General features: G+C 40.3%; 1 protein-coding gene across 8 annotated transcripts in view; it reads left to right on the top strand.

The window, feature by feature from the left end:
* The window catches only part of nckap1 (NCK-associated protein 1), a 64,387-nt gene extending 51,115 nt beyond the window's left edge, over window positions 1-13,272 (top strand). For 4 of the 8 annotated variants that reach the window (XM_017435616.3, XM_017435617.3, XM_017435618.3 and 1 more), the window contains 13 exons: window positions 459-598; window positions 893-1,024; window positions 2,431-2,649; window positions 2,728-2,858; window positions 3,024-3,121; window positions 5,583-5,676; window positions 5,761-5,843; window positions 5,929-6,009; window positions 6,733-6,826; window positions 7,626-7,742; window positions 9,158-9,267; window positions 10,194-10,283; window positions 10,586-13,272. In XM_017435616.3, coding sequence (XP_017291105.1) covers window positions 459-598; window positions 893-1,024; window positions 2,431-2,649; window positions 2,728-2,858; window positions 3,024-3,121; window positions 5,583-5,676; window positions 5,761-5,843; window positions 5,929-6,009; window positions 6,733-6,826; window positions 7,626-7,742; window positions 9,158-9,267; window positions 10,194-10,283; window positions 10,586-10,702 — 1,506 coding nt within the window. In that variant the 3' untranslated portion in view covers window positions 10,703-13,272. Of the gene's footprint in view, window positions 1-458; window positions 599-892; window positions 1,025-2,430; window positions 2,650-2,727; window positions 3,122-5,582; window positions 5,677-5,760; window positions 5,844-5,928; window positions 6,010-6,732; window positions 6,827-7,625; window positions 7,743-9,157; window positions 9,268-10,193; window positions 10,284-10,585 lie in introns of all 8 variants that reach the window. The other 4 variants (XM_037973417.1, XM_037973418.1, XM_037973419.1 and 1 more) reach the window with 1 other exon arrangement.
* Window positions 13,273-15,375: the final 2,103 nt, after the last annotated feature.

Below are 15,375 nucleotides of genomic sequence, written 5' to 3' on the forward strand. Positions count from 1 at the left end.
TTTGCAGTGAGGAAGAGGAGCCGTAGCTTCTTCATCATCATACGGAGCGGACGGAGCAATGACTTATATTTGGGACGGGACGGAGTTTGTTCAGCAAACGCGCTGCGGGTGACGTCACCGTTTCCGCGACAACGTTAGTGACGCATAAATTGCGCGACACATATCGATAATGAAATTTGTCGCCAACGCTTTTCATTATCGAATTTTATCGATTTTATCGATTCGTTGTTGCAGCCCTAATTTATATCATCCTGTACTATTGTAACCATTGCAGACTCCTGTCCCATGTTGTTATTTTTGGCTCCCTGCTGTCAGAAACAAGTCCATTTCTAACCTGTCTGTCAGTCTGGTTTGAAAAGAGAACAGGAGTAATTTTCTTTCTCTTCTGATTTAATTATCTGTTTTCCTACTCCACCATCTGCTGGATGCCGTTTGCTTTGGCTCGATGACACCTGCAGCTACTTCCAAAGCACTGTGCAAAAACCATCAGCCAGGCCGTGAACAAGAAGAGCAAGAAGGCGACGGGGAAGAAGGGCGAGCCGGAGAGGGAGAAACCAGGAGTGGAGAGCATGAGGAAGAACAGACTTCTAGTCACCAAGTCAGTACCAACAGCAAACATTTAAGGAGCTTTGGGTCTTTCTGTCTTTCTCAAGATGCACTTTATATGTAGCTGTGCTTCAACTACATGGTCATTTGTACTTATTCTGTCAGAATTACTGATAGATTGGCAAAACAACCAGTAAGAAAAACACAATCTGTATTAGCACCATAATAAAAGAAGATTGTGTTCCCTGAGTGTTGCAGGTGAAACAGTTGATGATTTATTCTGTTTGGTCTCATATCACCTGATAAAACCCAGTTTGACCTTCTTGTTTCCTCCTTTTCCTTCCAGTCTAGATAAACTCCACACAGCATTGTCTGAACTCTGCTTCTCCATCAACTACGTTCCCAACCTGGTGGTGTGGGAGCACACGTTCACACCGAGAGAGTACCTCACCTCGCACCTGGAGATCCGATTCACCAAGTATGACATTTAAAACATCTAAAATCACCAGTTTAGAGTTACTGAAGAGACACTAACACTCATACTTTCTACCTCTGAATATAATCAGGTAAAAATGAAAGTTCAAAGATTTAGTCAGTCTGATTTATATTTTGGAATAATAGAAATTTATAAGATTCTGATCCAAAAACAGGACTGAAGAAAAGTAATCATACATCTCTTGCAATAGTAATTAATTGTTTTTCTAGAAGTATTTAATGCGAGGGGTAAAAAACCATTTATTAACACATACATGATAAAACAGCACTACTTTACAATCATTCTAAAAAACAGTACAATTTTAGACGTTTTGACATCAAAGTTACTCAAAATTTGACTGAAATGTCTGGAAAGGTTTAAACTTCCTGGTGTAAAACATGTAGGAACCCTGATAAAAGCAGAGGTTTGGTCAGTTTGCTGCTCTGTTAACACAATGCCAAGGCGGAATGACATCAGCAATGACCTTAGAGAAGCAACAGTTGCAACTCATGAACTTGGGAAAGGTTAAAGGTCATCACCAAACCATTTAAGACAGCTCCCAATCTTCTCAGGAGTAGAGGTCCCAGCAAATTCACCCCGAGATCAGACTGTGCAATGCTCAGGCCTCAGTGAGCAGGTTAAAGGTTAAAGGTTAAAGGACAGTTGGTAAAAGACTGAACAGTTTGGCTTGTTTGGAAGAATTGCAGGAGCAGATATCAGCGTGGTGTCCTGTTCTGGAACAATGTCCTTTGGACAGATAAGACTGAAGTCAAGATGTTTATCCAGAATGCACAGCACCATGTTTGGAGAAAACCAAACGGCTCGTACTAAGGGTCAGTACGGCGGTGGAGTCATTGCAGTCATTGACCATGACCTCCTCTGCAGACCAAAGGATTCTGCAGTAAAATGTGAGGCCAACAGGACAATGATCCCAAACACAGCAGCTGATCTGCAACAGAACGACTGAAAAAGAAAAGAATCAAGAAGCTGCAGTGGTCCAGGTAAAGTCTAGAACCTCAGCCTGACTGAAATGATGTGGTGGGACCTCAGAGAGCTGAGCAGAAACAAATATCTGCAAACATCACTGAACTGAAGCAATGTTAGAAAGAAGAGTGGGCTGAAGTTCCTCCACAACCATGTGAGAGGCTGATGAAGTCCTACACTGCGCTCCTGGATATTGGTTTAGATGTTTTTAATTAATAATTGCATGGTGTGAAATGTCATGTTTTTGTTCATTTGAAGTGATATTTACTCAGTTTTAAGACCGATTAAAAAAAAAAAAACAGTATATTTTTATATTATTAAAATATTTTAAAACATTGATGGGAAATGCCATCTTTTTCCGTAGTAAGTACTAGAATAAGACTGAGACTTGTGTTTGCCTCCATGTTGTGACTCTTTAACCCCAGGTCTATCGTTGGGATGACCATGTACAACCAGGCTACTCAGGAGATAGCCAAGCCCAGCGAGCTGCTGACCAGTGTCCGAGCTTACATGACCGTGCTGCAGTCCATAGAGAACTACGTCACCATCGACATCACTCGGGTCTTCAACAACGTCCTCCTGCAGCAGACGCAGCACCTGGACAGCCACGGCGAGCCCACCATCACCAGTCTATACACAAACTGGTGTGTTGGAGTTCACCCTCGACACAGTCTGAGAGAAACGCTGACAGGATGATTGCATCATATTTTGTGTGTCTGTAGGTACTTGGAGACATTGCTCCGTCAGGTCAGTAACGGACACATTGCTTACTTTCCCGCCATGAAGGCCTTTGTCAACCTGCCCACTGAGAACGAGCTGACTTTCAATGCTGAGGAATACTCCGACATCTCCGGTACAGAAACATTCACTAAATCACTCGAGTCTGAACCTCTCTTGGTATTGGTAAAAGTAAATAAAAGCTTTTTGGGGGTTCCAATACCTTTTCTTTGGATGTTCATTGTTCTGCATCTTCTTCCAGAAAGCATAGAGAGTCCGAGCCTTGTTTTTGTTTTTCCAGAGATGCGTTCGCTGTCCGAGCTGTTGGGGCCGTACGGGATGAAGTTTCTCAGTGAGAGTCTGATGTGGCACATCGCATCGCAGGTTTCTGAGCTGAAGGTACGCAGTCAGAGGGGGAGGATCCCACAAACCCTGCTCTGAACATGTTTCTTTTCTTTCAATGTACCAGACTACAGGACAAGGCATTTATATTTATTGTAATATTTTCTGTTTTTCTCGCCTGCTGCTGAAGGCGAGAATGGTTTTACCTGTGTTTGTTTGTCTGATGGATTTGAATGAAACTCTAAAACATTAATCATTTAATGTGCAACTATAAATGATTAACTTCAAGATGGGCGCCACAGCTGAGTCACCTTAGAAAATACAACAATGGATAGAACTCAGTTAATTTTACAGATATTAAGCAAGTTCTGTTTGGTAGTAGCTGAGAGTCATCCCTGTGGTATTCTCTGAGCACTGAAGGTGATAATGGTTTTACCTGTGTGTTTGTCACAAGATCTCACAATATTGCATGATACTGTTTTTTTTCAAGATTTGACCAGAACAGCTACAACTGTCTCGTTTCTCTTCATGAGATAATTTCAGTTTAAAACTCTGGCCTGAAAGGCGGTGGGCGATATGCATTCCTTTCAGGAACGCTAGGTCTCCTTCAGAATCAAAGGTCCAGCTCAGGGATCCGGCACTGTCTTGACATACGTCCGCTAATTTCTTTTCAAATATTTGAATATTGTTAACGAGCGCTAATCTCAGCTTCCAGTTTCTCATTTAAGACTGCTGCCTGTTTCACGTTTTTACTGTAAAGGGATGAGAAGCTCTGATCTCTACCCGGCACAATACACATCTGGATTCACAGGCTTGATCTTGATTTAAATAAACTTAGCTTGTTGTTTGAATGATTTACTTTTCATGAAGTAATGAAGGGTTTGTTACAAAAATAATTAAGCAATTTGAAGTTTGTAAAAAGCTATTGTACATTAGAGCTTCATACAAAAATAAATTGACCTTTCCTTAAGAGGAATTCCTGTTAAAGTCCTCTGGTTTGAAATGTTCACTACAGAGCTGAGACAACTGTAGCAACAAAACTCTCCCTTCTTACTGCAGCTTCTCATTGCCTCCTTAAATCTGTGTTACTGGGAAACCTTCAAAAGGTGAAGAAAAAACAGAAAGAGCTAATGAGAGAGGAGGACTAGTTCCTCCTGTTAGCATTTTGTTGTTTACCTAATAACGTTAGCTACGATGACAGAATGTTATAAATGGTCAAATAACAAAAATTATTGTTGTGAAAGATAATCCCACCTGATCCATCTTCAATACTGGGTCGGTTATTGCAACCGTAGGCTGAACAAACTGCAGTCGAAGCTGCTCGCTCTGTGCTGCTGAGAGAGAGGAGAGACCCATCCAACATGGCGGCGATGCAGGAAGCACTCCAGCACAACATATATGTCTGTGACTGGCAGACCAACTAAAACCCACACTGCTTGGCTGTCTACAGGAAACACTGTTTGCTCAATAATTTGTTTTATTTTTACATTAATGTTGAATTTAATCGATACGATGAGGTAAAATCTTACCGATGCAGTCGTGTTGCACATGTCTGTGGATCGATGCAAACCGGTTAGTCTTACCATCCCTAGTGTCCGCTCAGCTGAATTAAAGTTGGCCTAACTCCCTATAAGTCCTGCAGCTGAAAACCCCTCTGAGAGAGAGTGACATGTTCTGTTTTCTCTTACTGTCACCGCTGCAGAGGGCCACATGTACGACTGTGAGGCTGTGTTCTCATTTTAACGACACTTTGAATATTCCTGGTCATCCCTACTAGTAGTAGGTGTTTGTCTGCATAAGATGAATTTTAAAGCCAGTGCAGAAAATGGCTGTAACTGAGGAAGAAAACTCTTTCCTCATTCTGTGGAGGAATGCATATCACCCGCCGTGTTGCATGCCATGCTTGTGAGATCTGTGATGACTTTCAGTGATCTCCACACTATATTTGAGCTCATTATTTGTCAAATTGAATGAGCTGTTTTTATTTTTAAGGATGATTACCTGTGGCAGCCATCTTGAAGCAGGTTGTAGATCTACATCTGGTGATTACTTTCTGATAATTTCATTAAAATATGTCCGGTGGTTCATGAGATGAATGAATGAATGAATACTTTATTTATTTCTAAAGAAGATTAATTTATTAATAAGTTTAATAAAGAAAACATCTGGTGGTTGATGAGATATTTTGTTATTAGTACACAAGCACAGGTACTGTTAGGTGATAATAGTTTTACATATTCCTGCAGATAATGAAAGTGTACCACTGGTCAAATGATGAATATAACTTGATGGGGGGGTTGGCAGTAAAATATTTTTAAAAAATAGTGATGGCTCCAGACTTTTGCATCAAAATGTGTATACATGTTTATTAGCAGACATTGACCAACAAAAGTGAGCTTTAAAAGCCTTAAATCTGGTTTTAAACCTATTAGCTCATGTTTACACATTAAAATCATGTGTCTGGATTGATGTTTCGGATGATTTGTTTCTGATTGTGTTTGTATGTCTGTCTGTGTAGAAACTGGTGGTGGAGAACATGGAGGTGTTGACCCAGATGAGGACCAGCTTTGACAAACCAGACCACATGGCTGCCCTCTTCAAAAAGCTCACCTGTAAGCAGCAACACACACCTTCACCGTTCACTCCCAGCTGCTGGTAATCAGAGCTCACACACTAAACCAGGTTTCTGTCTGTAGCTGTGGACAGTGTGCTGAAGAGGATGACCATCATCGGAGTCATTCTGTCCTTCCGCTCCCTCGCTCAGGAAGCTTTGAGAGATGTAAGATCCTCTCAGATGTGCTGTGCCCACGTGGTAAAATCACTTCCTCCTCCATGTCTGAGCGGACATTTTGTCTTTTTTCTAGGTGTTGTCATGTCACATTCCCTTCCTGGTCAGCTCAGTGGAGGACTTCAAGGACCACATCCCCCGAGAGACTGACATGAAGGTGGAGTCCACATCAGCTTGGTTTCTAGTTTCCTCCATACATCTTTAGCAATCAAACTGCATCAACAAACCTTCTGCTATTTTAACAATTCATATACCGTATTTTCCACACTAAAGGGCCCACTGGATTATAAGGCGCATTAAGCGAAACCAAACAGCCCTGTCTTTTCGGAGAATACTGCACCAGCGTAAGCGTCGAGTATAAACGCCTCCACGGCTCGCTCAGAAGCACGGAGCCCTGTGTGACTATAACTGAGCCTTAATGCTGCAGGCGCTGCAGCTTTGTAGTTCACCAAAGTCGTACTAAAACATTAAGACTTCTTACATATATAAGGTGCTCTGGATTATAAGACACTGTTGTTTTTGAGAAAACTAAAGGCTTTTAAGTGCCGGAACATACGGTATATCAAAGCATGCAGCTCAATCAGGAAGTGTGCTGTGAATTTTGGTTATAACTTTTATACTTTTCAAACTATTGACCTTTTATATATACATGTATAAACACATCCCTTCAGTCCTTTAGAAACATTGTTCTTTTTTAAATCTAGTTCATCACTCTTGGTCTGTTTTTGTCTCTTTTTTGTTTGTTTTTGGTAATTTAGCTTTTAGCTACAGTTTTAGCTTTTTCAACAAATGTCAGCAAACTCACTCAGCGTTTAACATTCCCACTACATTTTAACCAAAAAGAAGCTACTTTGTATTGATGTTTTCCATCGGTTTCCAGGTGGCCATGAATGTCTACGAGCTGTCCTCAGCAGCAGGGTTACCCTGTGAGATCGACCCAGCCCTGGTGGTGGCGCTCTCCTCTCAGAAGAGCGGTGGGTGGCAGCTCAAACACACACACACACACACACACACAGGCCCTGTCCCAATCCTCACCCTCCACCCTCCGCCCCTCTGTGAAGTGTGTACTCAGTCGAAGTGCACAGAAGGGTCCGTGTGCTCAGGTTACAAGCAGACATTGGAGAACTGGGACAGGTTACATCATCGTCTCGTGCCTCTGCGTCATAACTGTGACATCCAACATGGCCGACCGGTCCCTGTTTTGGTATTTTAAGAAGGTGCCAGTACGATTTTAAAAGTACAGTTTAGGTATTTTTGCTTTCCAGAGTCATTGCAGGAGATATTTGGCTGTTCACGTGTTTTGTTCTGACTTGTTGAATACAGAGCAAAGTTTGATAGTTTTCACACCTGTACAGCAGAGAGAAACAAGAATTATTTCAATACTTTACATTTAAAAACTGCTTTTTCATGACAGATGCAGTTTGCTCTGTCACCGCCGCCATATTTCTGCCGTTTAATTCAAAACCCTTTCATTGTCAATAAAGATAATAAAAAAATTCAAAATGTCACATGCAGTGATGAATTGTGGGTAAATACTTCGCCGAAGTCCGCTTGGAGTACACAAAGAGGGCGGGGCTAAAGAGCACTCCGGAGAATTGGGACGCACTACACACTCAAACCCTTCAGAACGAGCATCTGAAGGACACGAGGGTGGGATGAGGGTGGAAGTGCGAGTATTGGGACCGGGCCCCACACACACACACACACACACACACACACACACACACACACACTGCTTGTTTGTGTGACCACTTCCTGTTTGCATGTTTGCAGAGAACATCAGTCCAGAGGAGGAGTATAAAATCGCCTGTCTGCTGATGGTGTTTGTGGCTGTTTCTTTGCCAACGCTCGCTAGCAACGTGATGTCACAGTACAGTCCCGCCATCGAGGGTAGGCCCACAACTTGTTGTGTGATGGAATGTTCTGGTAGATATTTATTTTTAAAAGCGATAGATGTTACAGTAATCGCTTAGGATGATTCACATCTTTATCACCCGCCACCAAAGGCAAACGGGTGGTTATGTGTTTGCCTGTCTGTCTGTGTTTATTTGTCTGCAGCATTGGCAAAATATCTCATCAACCACTAGATGGAGTTTAATGAAACTAAACATTGGATCTACAACAGTCATCCTGATTCAATATGGCTGCCAAAGCTAACCCTAACCCTGAGTAAATCTGGTCATTTTACAGATGATTAGCTACTGTATAACTTCTTCTAACCAACACATCTCTGAGCACTAAAAGATCACGTTTTTTTGTTTAAAACTATTTGTCAACATTGTCTGTCTGTTAGCAAAATATCTCATGAATCACTGAATGAATGTTAATGAAATTTTGGAAGTATTAATAAACTTGTTATTAGGCAACATGTGATATTATTTTGGCAGCAGTAGTAATAAGAATTACATATTGTTTTTAAATGAAGCACATAAATCATCCAGTGATTATGTCTGAAAGTTTCATTAAAATCCATCCACTGACTCATGACATATTTTGCTAACACTACAGACAAAGGAACACACAAATAGGCTAAAACCTATCCCCCTTTTGCGTTTGGCGGCAGACAATATTAAAAGAACTCTGTATATCAGCCTCTGCAGGAGGCAGAACTGACTGCACCTTCGCTGTAAAATTGCTCTGAATGCAAATAAGATCAACCTTCTGTCCTCACTGATTTACATTTCTGTACAAGACTCATACAGTCCCTCTATGTACTAACAGTCCTGAGAAAATTACTGCGAATTGTTTTATTAAACTTAGTTTGTTTTTGAGTATTTTAATATAAGGACACCCAATATTTAGCACAATAAAGACACATTGTTGTAGTTCAGTGAGGCTTTTGATAAGGTATCAGACATTTGTCAGGGGTGAATAATTGTGAGGCTGCCTCCTAACAACCTTGAAATGAAAGGCTGCTGTGTTAATAAGGGACTTGTGAAGAGGATAAGTGATCCCGGCCTTCAGCGTGGTTAGTATGCAGCCTGCATGTTGGCCACTGATTAGTTTCTTCGATGTTGTGCCTCATCATTGACACCCTGACTATTCTGTGAGCTACAATTACAACCACGTGTTGAATTTGTCCTCTTCTGTTTGTTCACTTCACATAGTCAAACAATCTCCAAGAAATTAAAAACTGAAATCAATGTTTAGTTTTGGTTTTTTTTACCAACTACTGTCAGATCCACTGGAAATGTGGGAAATTTTTCAGCTGTCAAACGGTTAAAATTCAACCAATGTTAATTGGTTTAAATGAGCACAATTGACTTGTTCTTTAACTAACAGTGTGTGTTTGCTGCCCCCTACAGGCCACTGCAACAACATCCACTGCTTGGCCAAAGCCATCAACCAGATCGCTGCTGCTCTCTTCACCATCCACAAGGGCAGCATCGAGGACCGCCTGAAGGAGTTCCTGGCTGTAAGATTCAAAATACATAAAGAAAATGTATTTTTATTGAAGCATTTTTTCAAATTAAATGTTGTTTTGTAAACATTCAGTTAAAGTCAATGAAATTCATCTTCTGTCTTTGCTCTAAAAATGCAGCCTAATGTTTTTTAGTGTACAGGTTATTAATGGAAAAAAGGACTTTGCCAGTTATATTTTTTATTTTGATCCTGAAGAGGCATTTTATTTATTTTTTAATGCATCATAAACAGCTGAAGGTGAATTAAGATCCATTCAGACCCTTTTCATTCACGTTAGCGGGCGACTCAGTAATAATTAAAGGTCTGAGGCGTTTCCTGTGGACAATCGGCGTGAACTTTAAAACTACAACTGAAGGGTCACTTCCACGATTTGCAAAGTCAAATGCAAGCTGAATCACTTAGCTGAAACAAGCTGAATCACTTAGCTGAAAGTCAGTTGTTACACCTAAAAAAAAAAAAAAAAAAAGCAGAACTATAGCTAAACGCTAAAAGTAACAATATATTAGTCAAAAGCCAACAGTAGCAAAATGGCAGCTAGAAGCTAAAAGTATCAACAAAGGATAATTAAAACTATCAACAGGCCAGCTAAAAAAATACAAATTTAGTTGCAAAGTACTGAAAGCAAGCTCAGAAAAGCCTCTTGTCATCTGTGCTTCATGTGACACATTTCTGCTTTTACACTTTGTTGAATTCACAGCACAGTCGAGTCCTATAAGTGTTGTGTGTTTGTAGCTCAAGTTTTTGTTAAGTTGATGATATGTTTAATTATTTTCTATTAAATGTGAGTCCATTGGCTGAAACCAACAAATTCATGCTTGGATTTCTGTGAAGTTCTTCTGTTAATAAACAAAGAGCCAAACCAGTGAGACTTTCAGAACTCCCTGTAACTCTACATTTTCTTTGTGTGTCTGTGTGTAGCTGGCCTCGTCCAGCTTGCTGAAGATCGGCCAAGAAACGGACAAGATGACGACACGCAACAGAGAGTCTGTTTACCTGCTGCTGGACATGGTGAGAGGAGTCCAGAACTGTCAGCTGATTATCACTGTCTGTCTGTTTGTGTCAACCCAGTTCAAAATGGCAGACGGAGCAAACAGAGATGGTTGTAACTCGGCCAATTCTTGCAGATATTGAGCTAAACGTTGGTGTGGTAGTAGCTTAGTGTTCGGATCACACAGAGCTTTGTTTAAAACTTTAGCTCGTACGACGGCAGGCCACATGTAATTCTTTAAGGAATGTTTCTTTCATTTCATGAATATTTCTGCATCAGCAGTTTGAGTTTCATGCATTTGTGGGCTGTTTTTGTGTTCCAGATTGTGCAGGAGTCTCCCTTCCTGACCATGGATCTGCTGGAGTCCTGCTTCCCTTACGTCCTGCTGCGAAACGCCTACCACGCCGTCTATAAACAGAGCATCAGTGCGAGTGCATAAACACACAGCTGAGACGTACTGTCATCGGATTCAAACGAAACACTAAATACAAACTAAACACACTAATTAATGCCTCAGCCTACCTTTCTGACATGTGTAACACTCTAAAGAAGTAGCTAAAACTACAAATGAACCAAAACAGACAACCACTACTCAAGCACACACACACACAAACACACACACAAACACACACACAAACACACACGTACACGCAGACATGCATTAGCTGGACAAAGTTAGGGATCAGTGTCTATTTCTTTTTTCCATAATGTTGCCAGGGACCATGACCATAGCAACACAAATTATACATTGTTTTAAAGAACAAAAATATAAAGATATAGTATATATATATATAGCTGGCACTGAAATATCCTTTTTTTCTTATTATTATTTTATTGAACGTTTTGAGATTTCTATTGTCCAGCTGAAAACTTCTGTTGATTCGGATGCTTATTTTGGGAATGCAAATAGTTCTGACGTGATGTGGGGGTTTTATTTTTTTAATTTTGCTGTTACCTGGGAAGGCGGGTGGAGGATTCTTGTGTTGATACCTGTAAGTTTATACAAACTGTATGTACACACTGACATGAAGCAGTATATGCTAATCTTTCTACACCTTATCACACACACACACACACTTGTATAACATGGTGATGCTTTCTTTCTTTTCTAGGTAGTCGTAACATGAACCTTTTGTGGGTAAAGATATACTATCTGTATTCTACTTTGATGTGAACTTGTCTGTTTTTAATGTTTTTGTTATTTTTATGATGACGACAATGATGACAATTTGCCAAATGTGTTGACACTAAAACTTGTGTATCAGGGCTTGAAAGTGGTGGAGTGTTTGATTATTAATGGTTTGCGATGCCATTCCAAGTGTTGGGTGGGTGATGCTGATTGTGCAGCAGAAAAAGTTGCACTCAGTCATTTACGGTGTGAACAAGCAACACAAACAACTGGGTACATCTGCATCTTCTCCCCTCAGCTGTAAGCAACTTTTTGTTCATTTAGTGCAATTCATTTTCTCAACTACAGTAGGCTGTGAAAGTGTCCATCCTTCTTGGTCTATTTTGTTGCTTTACTACCTAGAATTTAACTCTTTTAATTTAATTAAAAGCAATAATTCCACAGAAATGGTTTAAATTATTGAGAAGTTATATGGGGGGTAAAACTTGTTTTTAAATGCTAACTGAAAAATGGTGTGTTGACATGTATTCATACTTCTGCATCAGTTCCAGCAGCAGGTCTGCTCAGGTCCGTCTCTGTGACATCGGTCCATCTAACCTGGACCTTGTCTCCTTTTTTCAGGACCAACCTGCTGCAGCTCCTTCATGGATGGTGTCTGCGTGTGTCCACCAGTATTTAAATCAGTTGGACTGAGGTCTGGGCTTTGATTGGACCAGTCCAGAACCTTTTAACTGGTTCCAGTGGAGTGTTTAGTCTCATTGTCCTGCTGGAAGGTGGACCTCTGTCCCAGTCTCAGTTCATCTCAGTATTCTTTCCTTTAACTTTGATCAGTTTCCCTGTCTTTTCTGATGAAAAACATGCCCACAGTGTGATGCTGCCACCACCATGCTTCACTGTAGGGATGGTGTTCTCATCATTTATGTCAGACATGGTGTCCTTGATGTCTGGTCTCATCTGACCACAGCACCTTCTTCCATTCGTTTGAGGAAGAAACTCTCATCCATGAAAGTCAGCTCTGTGCAGCTGCTAGTGTTCTCTGTGGACAGATCAATCCTCCCACCTCCACAGGAGAGCTGGAGCTTCATCAGGGATATCTTTGGCCTCCTGGATTATGGTTTCTCTGATTAACATCCTTTTTACTCACTTGGTGGTTTTGGTTGAACCTCTCTTTGCAGGTTTGCTGTGATGCCATCATTTCTCATAATGGAGCTCCAATGGATGTTCAGGGTTCTGGGATACTTTATAACCCAACCCTGATCTGTACCTCTCCACAACTTTGTCTCTGACCTGTGTGGAGAGTTCTTTGGTCTTCATGATGTCTCTTCCTTAGTGGTAGATCTTACTACTGAGAGCTGTTGCTTGATGTTGATTGTAGGGGCTGTCTGATCAGTATGTGCCTTCTGAATGTAATGATTGTGGCTTCAGAGCAAAGGGGCTGAATTCATATGTTTTTTGTTAATATTGAAAACAAATTTTCCACATTTAATTAATTATTTTGAAGTATTTTTGTGGAATTATTGCCTGTAATCAGTTAAAAAACAGGGAAATCCCCAGTTGTAAGGTAACAAAATGGACAGAATACCAAGAGGATGAATACTTTTGTATAGTGTGAAGGACTCGGGGCTTATTTAAAAAAGCCCTTTTTAGAGGAAATGCTTTGTTTTTTACATTTTTACACTCAAACAGCTGGGGGAACGAAAGTTGACCATCTACTGTAAACTTCCAGATTTGATTAATGTTTTCGTGCTTACCTTTTAACAGGAAGTAAATTTAACCAGTTCCTCTGCAGAAAAACAACTAAATCTCCATTGATCTCTGACCTGTGAAAGTCAACCAGAACCTGGAACTGCAATAAGACAAAATAAATCTATATATGTTTACTCTCTTGGTGATGTTTTCACTGTTGGAGCACCAACCAACACATTTTTCTGCCTGTTGTTTGGGACGTTAAAACAAAGATCAAAACATTATTTTATTACCTTTTTGTCCCCTTTTCTCAGTGGTTTGATGTTAGGGAGCAGCATACACATTATCTTAATTTATAGCTGACCTGTTTGTTTTTGAACTTGTGCATACTATTCAGGACTTCTACTCACAACGATTTGAACGTTTACAGTATGTTAGGAACACGGTAAACATACAGTAGGTTACATGTTGATAGTATTCATTAACACCATGTTGAGGACAGTTCTGTGGACACTCTGCCGTTTGATGTGAAATGGATGCTGTTTTAAGATCTTCTTGATTCCACATTGTAACTTTCCTGACATCAATGAAATAAACATCAGGGCTGTCAGACCTGAGCAGTGAGTGTGGCAGCTGTTTCTGGGGAATAAACAGTCTCTGCGTGTAAACAGGTAAGTACAAACATTAGTTTAGCATTTCTTCAGTTGGTAATTTAGATAATTGTTTGAAAGTCAGAGTTATATAATAATTTACACAGTAGAGAAAGTGGTAGTTTCAGGAAAGAAGAAGCTAATATGGTGCCCATAAAATTTAAAGATAATTTCTTCAGCTGTCATGTTTGCATTCACAAAACATCGATAAATTACCTGCCCGTCGTTACGTAGTGATCAACTCAGTTTTCAGACAAGGGTAGCACTAGTTTTTATTACCATCTTTAACTAAAATGTCCCTTCTGTTTGTGAAGGAATCCAAAAACAGTTCATAACACGACTACAGCAGCCCTGCTGTGATACTCAGAAGCCACCAGGGGGCGCCCCATCAAACCTTATCACTAAAACTAAAACAAAGCACAATGTATAGTTATTACAGACATTTTCATGGTTATTCCAAGTATAAAAAGTTACATTCATGAGGACAATATGGTAGGGGGTGTAAAACATCTGTTTTAACATTAGAACAAGTCTGTTGAAAATATTTTTTTTCACAAAAACTAGTTTGACTTAATATGACTTTGAATCTTTACGGTTTAACTTTAAAGTTTCAATTCCTTATAAAATACCCATGTGATGTAAAACAGGCTAACCGTATTCTCTGCTTATAAAATTCATTTCTACAATGGAAGAAAAAAACCTTTTTAATCAAATATAACTTCATATTTGATACATTTATTTTGTCATGGAAGCAAATACACTAAAAAAAAGTCACCACCTCAAAAAATAGTTACACATTCTAATATTTTGTTGGACCATCTTTACCATTTGCTGTGGGATTGTTTCGCTTAACTTCCATCCAGTGTTGCATTAATTTCTCACCAAGATCTTGATGATGATGGTAGAGTCTGACCTTCTCCAGCACATCCCAAAGATTCTCAGTGGGGTTAAGGTCTGGACTCTGTGGTGGCCAATCCATGTGTGAAGATGATGTCTCTCACTCCCTGAACCACTCTTTCACAATTAAAGCCCCATGAATCCTGGCATTGTCATCTTGGAATATGCTCATGCCATCAGGGAAGAAAAACTCCATTGATGGAATAACCTGGTCATTCAGTATATTCAGGTAGTCAGCTGACCTTTGACCTCATTCTTTGGGCACATACTGTTGCTGAACCTGGACCTGACCAACTGCAGCAACCCCAGATCATAGCACTGCCCCCACAGGCTTGGAAAGTAGGCAACACTCCACCTGCCTTTCTTCTTACCCTGATGCTCCCATCACTCTGGAACAGGGCAAATCCGGACTCATCAGACCACATGACCTTCTTCCATTGCTCCAGAGTCCAATCTTTATGCCCCCTAGCAAACTGAAGCCATTTTTCCTGGTTAGCCTCACTGACTAGTGGTTTTCTTAAGGCTACACAGCTGTTCAGTCTCAATCCCTTGAGTTCCCTTCACATTGTGCATGGAAATGCTCCTACTTTCACTGTTAAACGTAGCCTGGAGTTCTACTGTTGTTTTTCTTTGATTTGGTTTCACCAAACGTTTAAGTGATCACTGATCAAGATCATTTGGGATTTTTTTCTGGCCACATTTCTTCCTCAAAGATGATGGGTCCCCACTATCCTTCCAGTTTTTAATAAT

This window comes from Kryptolebias marmoratus, linkage group LG22, assembly GCF_001649575.2.
Source record: "Kryptolebias marmoratus isolate JLee-2015 linkage group LG22, ASM164957v2, whole genome shotgun sequence".
In the NCBI taxonomy this organism is placed as follows: Eukaryota; Metazoa; Chordata; class Actinopteri; order Cyprinodontiformes; family Rivulidae; genus Kryptolebias; species Kryptolebias marmoratus.